Here is a 5,720-nt window from a genome sequence, read left to right as displayed (position 1 = left end):
ACTGATACAAATACAGACAGAGAGATAGAAACAGACATACAGAGACATAGACAGAGACAGACAGAGAGACAGACAGACTGCGACACACAGACAGAGACTGGGAGAGAGATAGAGAGACAGTTACTATCCCGGGCAACGCCGGGTACTACAGCTAGTTATTATATATTCCTGAGAAAAATACTTTGAATAATCCTGTGGATACAACTTACATGAGGAGGTAAATATGGACAGACATGCGGCGCTCCATATTATCCCATTTTCAGTGATATTATATATTTTTTTATATACGCAGCTGGTTGTCAGTTCTTTCCAACCACAATATATCATTGAAGAAAAAAAAACGCCCAGTGTGGTTTTGCAAATTCCTTCTGTTGCCATCAAAATTCAGTCTGGTGCTTGTTCACACACAGTCACCGCCTCCTGCTCCAAGGCATCATTATTTAAACACCACCTGCCTGAACCTTGTTCCGCCCTCATCCATGTTTGCTGGTCTGGCACTGTGAGGGCCAGTCCTGACATTGTGCTGGTGTGTGTGGTTCTGCCACACACACTGGCGCCTGGGCTGCCTTTATTCGCGGTTGTCAGTCCTAGTAGCATGGGAGCGGTTCAGACATGTCTCACGTAAGTGGTGTCTTCATATGGTCCTGCGCATTATATGAGACCTTATGGTACATAATAATTTATAATATAGCGTTAGGGACCCCCCTATAGAGATTTGCCGTGACGGGGCAGAGGGGCTCAAATCATTGATCAATCATTTGCAAAAAATCTCATTGAATTGTTACAGTAGGAATGAATTTGTTTTTTATTTCTTCATTGTTGCAAGCCATTCACAAGCAGTGCTGGCTCCCCTCCTTTTACAATATATCATTATCCAGGTTTAGCTGATAATACAGATTTGTACTTACTTCTAGTTGCTCCCTTAGGACCTCACTTGCCATCCCTTATCAATTAGTTGCCATAGAAGACTATACCCAGTGACATTACAGACAATAATGATTTGAGACACACTGGTTACCTAACAGAGTTGTGTGCCTTGCTGGTTTCTACTATTCCCAGGTCACCGTAGTATGGAGTGGTACACTGGTGGACGCAGACAGAAAAGGGCCCCTGTGCAAGAACAATATCAGGGCCCTTTTCAGCCCATAAGATCATCAAAATACACAATACCACTTACTTTGGAGGTGGAAATGGGCTACCTAATCTTGTGGGCCCCAGGCTGCACCAATGATTTGTCCACCCCTGGCACATGAGTATCTACAGTCGGGTGCAGGGATGAGTGACAGCCGCGCTGACTTAGGCACTCTTGAGTTAATGCATACATGCCCTGATTACTGTGCCCTGTGTCTTGCCAGCTGTTTGGGTTACCCCGTGACCTTCACTCTTATCCCAGACAGGCTGTCTCGACTGACTTCTAAGAAACATCCTACTTGGGCACACGCTGTCTAGATTTAATCCTTTCACTGCCATACATTACCCATATAAAAACGGTACAAAGTAAAAGTTTGGAAAGCTGCTTTAATATCAGATCTTGCATAAAACCTTTGTACCTTAATGGTGGTGAAGAGATCATCCCTAAATAATCTCAGGCAACGTAATACCTTATTACCTACATGCACACTTACAAGCAGCCACCACCGGGTAAGGTACCTGTCTCCACATGCAATTTTGTGATGCCCATCCTTTACCAGCATCCTGCATCCAGCAGTGCCACGCCAACAACTTAATATGAGTAATCTGCGCCTGGCGACACTCCATCCCTGGTGGCCAGGAGCAGGCAGTGTTACTCTCATCACAGTCCATGTGCCTCACCCATCGTGGCCAAAAAACAGGACCTAGATCCACCCATGTGGACGTTAGCTTGCAGCTAGCTCGCTGCACCAGCCAGCGCCGCAGTTCATGGAGTACGACATGGCTGCTGTTGGCGGAGAGTTCTGACGGCAGTTTTAGTGAAGTAAAATCAATGTTTTCCGCCTCCTGGGTAAGTTTCCTGCGGTAACGACTAGAACCATCAAAAAGATCCTGGCTGAGAGCAGATAAGTGGCGGCTGGTATCATTTTCTGCAGGTTTCTCCACCGACATCCAGAACGGATCAAAGGAGGATCCGAGTATTCGGAGAAGACGAGGTGTTTTCAAGTGCTTGGGCTTTGGAGAATAGTGGTAATCCAGTGGCGACCGGGAGAGGCTGTATGGACGCGTGCCAGAGGAGATTCTCCGTCGCAGAGTGCCCAATTCACTGTCTGCTTGGGTCTCATCTAAACGCTTGGTGTCGGCCGTATTGTCCAAGTAAACCAGAGACCATTGTATTCCAAGAAGTATTAACCAGATGAAGAGCGAGAACATTTCCATAGATCCAAAATTCTGGTTCTATCAGTCTATTGGACTATGCCGGCTCTTGTCTTGTATGTGTGCAGCTGTCTGGTTATTAGATGTAATGTCCCGCTCGTTTGCTTACATCCCTCTTCACTGTTGTCTACCTCAGTTCACTTATCTTCTGCGGTCTGTCTGACCCTGGATCTGTCTTCTGCATCAATCTGTTCCTTGGCATACTTTATACTGACTCCCACTGCCCTCTCACCCATTATAACTCGTGTTGTGCGGGGAGATGGAATATACCAACGTTATACAAATGTGAATAATGTATTATCAGGAGAAAATATATGAGTGTAAAAGGCCTTAATCAATAAAAGCAAGGAAAAATCATCCCAGCAAAGTCTATGAGAATCGTGACTTGATGTGCACACGTTGCTTCTTTTTTCCTAGTTTTCGTAGTTTTTTGTTGCTGAAAAAAGACTCAGCGTGTCAATTGTTTCTGCATTTTTCCTGCTTTTTTCACCAATTGACATCAATGGAGTCAGTGCATTTTTGTGTGTTTTTATGTGCTTTTTTGACATCACTCGGGTTCCCTGCAGCCTCATCTCATAACCTCCTGATGAAGAGATAAGCGAAACGCGTTTAGGTGCAGGCTGGTGTGTTCGGTGTGGGCTTAAGAAGTCATCTTGGTGGGTCATTGTACCTATATTGTCTGTTCTGGATTAACTCCTAATCTACCGCTGAGTGTTCAACCTTTGTATTGCGCCTATCAGTGCTGTGTTGTTACATCTAGACACTATGTTACATATAGTTACTTAGGTAGAAAAAAGACCTATGTCCATCTAGTTCAACCTTCATCCACCAGTTCTACATTTGGTCGCTAAGTCATTTATAACAAACAATGTTTTGTGTACCGAGGAAATCATCCAGCCCTTTTTTAAAACCTGTTAAGTATCCGCCATTACTACCTCTTGTGGTAGGGCATTCCACAGTCTGACTGCTCTAACTGTAAAGAACCCTTTCCTATTTAGCTATCGGAATCGCTTTTCTTCCACTCGCAGTGAGTGCCCCCTGGTCCTTAGTATTGTCTTTGGAAGAAATAAGTCATGTGCCAGTCCTTTATATTGACCACACATATATTTATACATATAAATGAGATCTCCTCTGAGACGTCTTTTTTCTAAGCTAAACAGATCTAACTTTTTCAACCTCTCATCATATGGGAGACCTTCCATTCCTTGTAGTAGTCTAGTTGCCCGACTTTGAACTGACTAACTTCTGAATGTCCTTTTTAAAATGTGGAGCCCAAAACTGAATCCCGTATTCCAGATGTGGCCTTACAAGTGATTTATAGAGGGGTAACAATACGTTGGGATCACGGGATCTAATCTCTCTTTTTATACACCCTAGAATCTTGTTTGCTTTAGCAGCTGCTGCTTGACATTGAGTGCTGCTGCTCAGCTTATTTGTAATGAGAATACCCAAGTCCTTCTCCTGTTCTGTAGTCCCGAGTTTAATTCCATTTAATGTATACGTAGTTATAGGATTACTCCGTCCTAGGTGCATTACTTTACATTTATCAACATTAAATCTCATTTGCCAAGTATCTGCCCATTCTGACATCTTATCCAGATCTTTTTGTAATATTGTACTATCAAGGTCAGTTTTTAATATCCTACATAGTTTGGTGTCATCAGCAAAGACGGACACTTTACTATCAATCCCATCCACAAGGTCATTAATAAAGAGATTAAACAGAATCGGTCCTAGCACAGATCCCTGCGGCACCCCACTGCTTACTATACCCCATTTAGAGAATGTACCATTTATGACTACTCTTTGTTTCCTATCTTTTAGCCAATTCCTTACCCAGTTGCATATAGTTTCCCCTAGTTCTTGCTTCTGGAGCTTTAATATAAGGCTATTATGTGGTACAGTATCAAATGCCTTTGCAAAGTCCAAATAAATCACATCAGCTGCATTACCAATATCCAGGTTTGCACTTACCCCCTCATAGACCCCAACAGGTTGGTTAGACACGACTTATCTATTATGTAATGGTCTAATAATGTTGATGCGGTCTCCAACTTATTGTGTTAAGATTTAGTATATATGAAACGCCCATGCCGGGGCTTGCAGGGCTCGCACGGTCACCGGGCCGGTGGTATTCGGGGTCAGGCTGTGAGTGGCCCGACCCGGCTTCTGTGACCCCCGGCGGGTTTCAATAAAAGGAAAGTCCGACCGTCAGTCTGGTGTTACAAGGGGGACGGAAGGAGGGTAACGGGGTCCCTGGGGGGGGGGCTTACCATCGCTCTCCCCCAGGAAACGGTACGGGACGGGGGATGCTTGCAGCGCCACCCGTGGTTTGCGGCCAGGTGTTCAGTCGCCGCTGCGCGGTCTCTCTCCGGGGCAGGTGTTACGGGCAGCCGGATGGAATCGCTCCCCACGGGTGGAGCGGGGGAGCCCCAGGAGGTTAATGAGACCCAGGGCAACAGTCCTCAGGGACACCGGGGGCACAGTGCGGCGGCATTACTCACAACAGTCACGGTGTGCGGTTCTAGTTGTTCTTTATTTAAAGTCCGTTTCACATCGCACCCGGGTGCTGGTCCTCGCCGCCTGTAGCCTTTGGTCGGTCACGTTCAGGTAGGAGGAAGGGGTGTCCGGTGAGGTGTTCTGGGGGTCTCTCCCTTTCGGTGCGTTAGTGCCGTCCCCGTGGCATAGAGCATCTTGGGAACTCTCCGCCTCTCGGTCTCTCTCATCCCCGGTAGCGGACCAACACAACCGCCACGGGTAAAACTTTCTCCAGGGAACCCCAGTCCTCAGCTCCATTCCCCTCCTCTAGGTGTTATCAGCCCTGGTCTCGTGGCATCTCCTCAACAGGAGCTGTTCTCTAGACGTCTGCACTCCCTTGCAGCCTCTGATGTTCTGCCTAAAACTTCTTTGTGCTCTGCACTAAACTCACTCCTTCATGCCCCCCTCCCCTTGGTTGTCATGGGGACCTGCCTGTGTCCAGCCACCTGCTCATTAACGAGACAGGATGAGTCATGGACTCAGAACAAACTTCTGCAAATGCTGTTAACTCCTTCCTGCCAGTGTGATGTGAGTGTGTGTTGTGGGGACTCTTCTTCCTCCTGCCCAGGAAAAATGGGGTAACATTTAATACCCTGTAACGACCCGTTTACAGGGGCGTTACATATAGGAAAGCATATATTGGAGACTCTTTATATACTTATTTTGACACATGTATGTTATAGTTGTTGTATCTTGATAGCATGGCATATTTCCTTTTGGCTGACTGTTATTGATCATCACTCATTAATTAATCTGTGCTATGAGAGACCTTTACGTCAGTAATTATATACATATATGCACTGTGTTTATGTGTATATTTAAAGTTGTATCATCTG

General features: G+C 45.7%; 1 protein-coding gene across 1 annotated transcript; it reads right to left on the bottom strand.

Annotated features, from left to right (window-relative positions):
* Window positions 1-1,498: 1,498 nt before the first annotated feature.
* On the bottom strand, window positions 1,499-5,248 carry LOC142249877 (noggin-like). The gene is made up of 2 exons (XM_075321836.1): window positions 4,321-5,248; window positions 1,499-2,929 (listed from the first exon to the last, which is right to left on the bottom strand). Exon 2 carries the CDS (start codon window positions 2,347-2,349, stop codon window positions 1,606-1,608), a length of 744 nt encoding a protein of 247 aa, XP_075177951.1. The 5' UTR covers window positions 2,350-2,929; window positions 4,321-5,248; the 3' UTR covers window positions 1,499-1,605.
* Window positions 5,249-5,720: the final 472 nt, after the last annotated feature.

The sequence above is a fragment of the Anomaloglossus baeobatrachus genome, chromosome 8, assembly GCF_048569485.1.
Source record: "Anomaloglossus baeobatrachus isolate aAnoBae1 chromosome 8, aAnoBae1.hap1, whole genome shotgun sequence".
Classification (NCBI taxonomy): Eukaryota; Metazoa; Chordata; class Amphibia; order Anura; family Aromobatidae; genus Anomaloglossus; species Anomaloglossus baeobatrachus.
The sequence above is the reverse complement of the archived record's forward strand: the minus strand, read 5'-3'. Positions and strand labels throughout refer to the sequence as shown.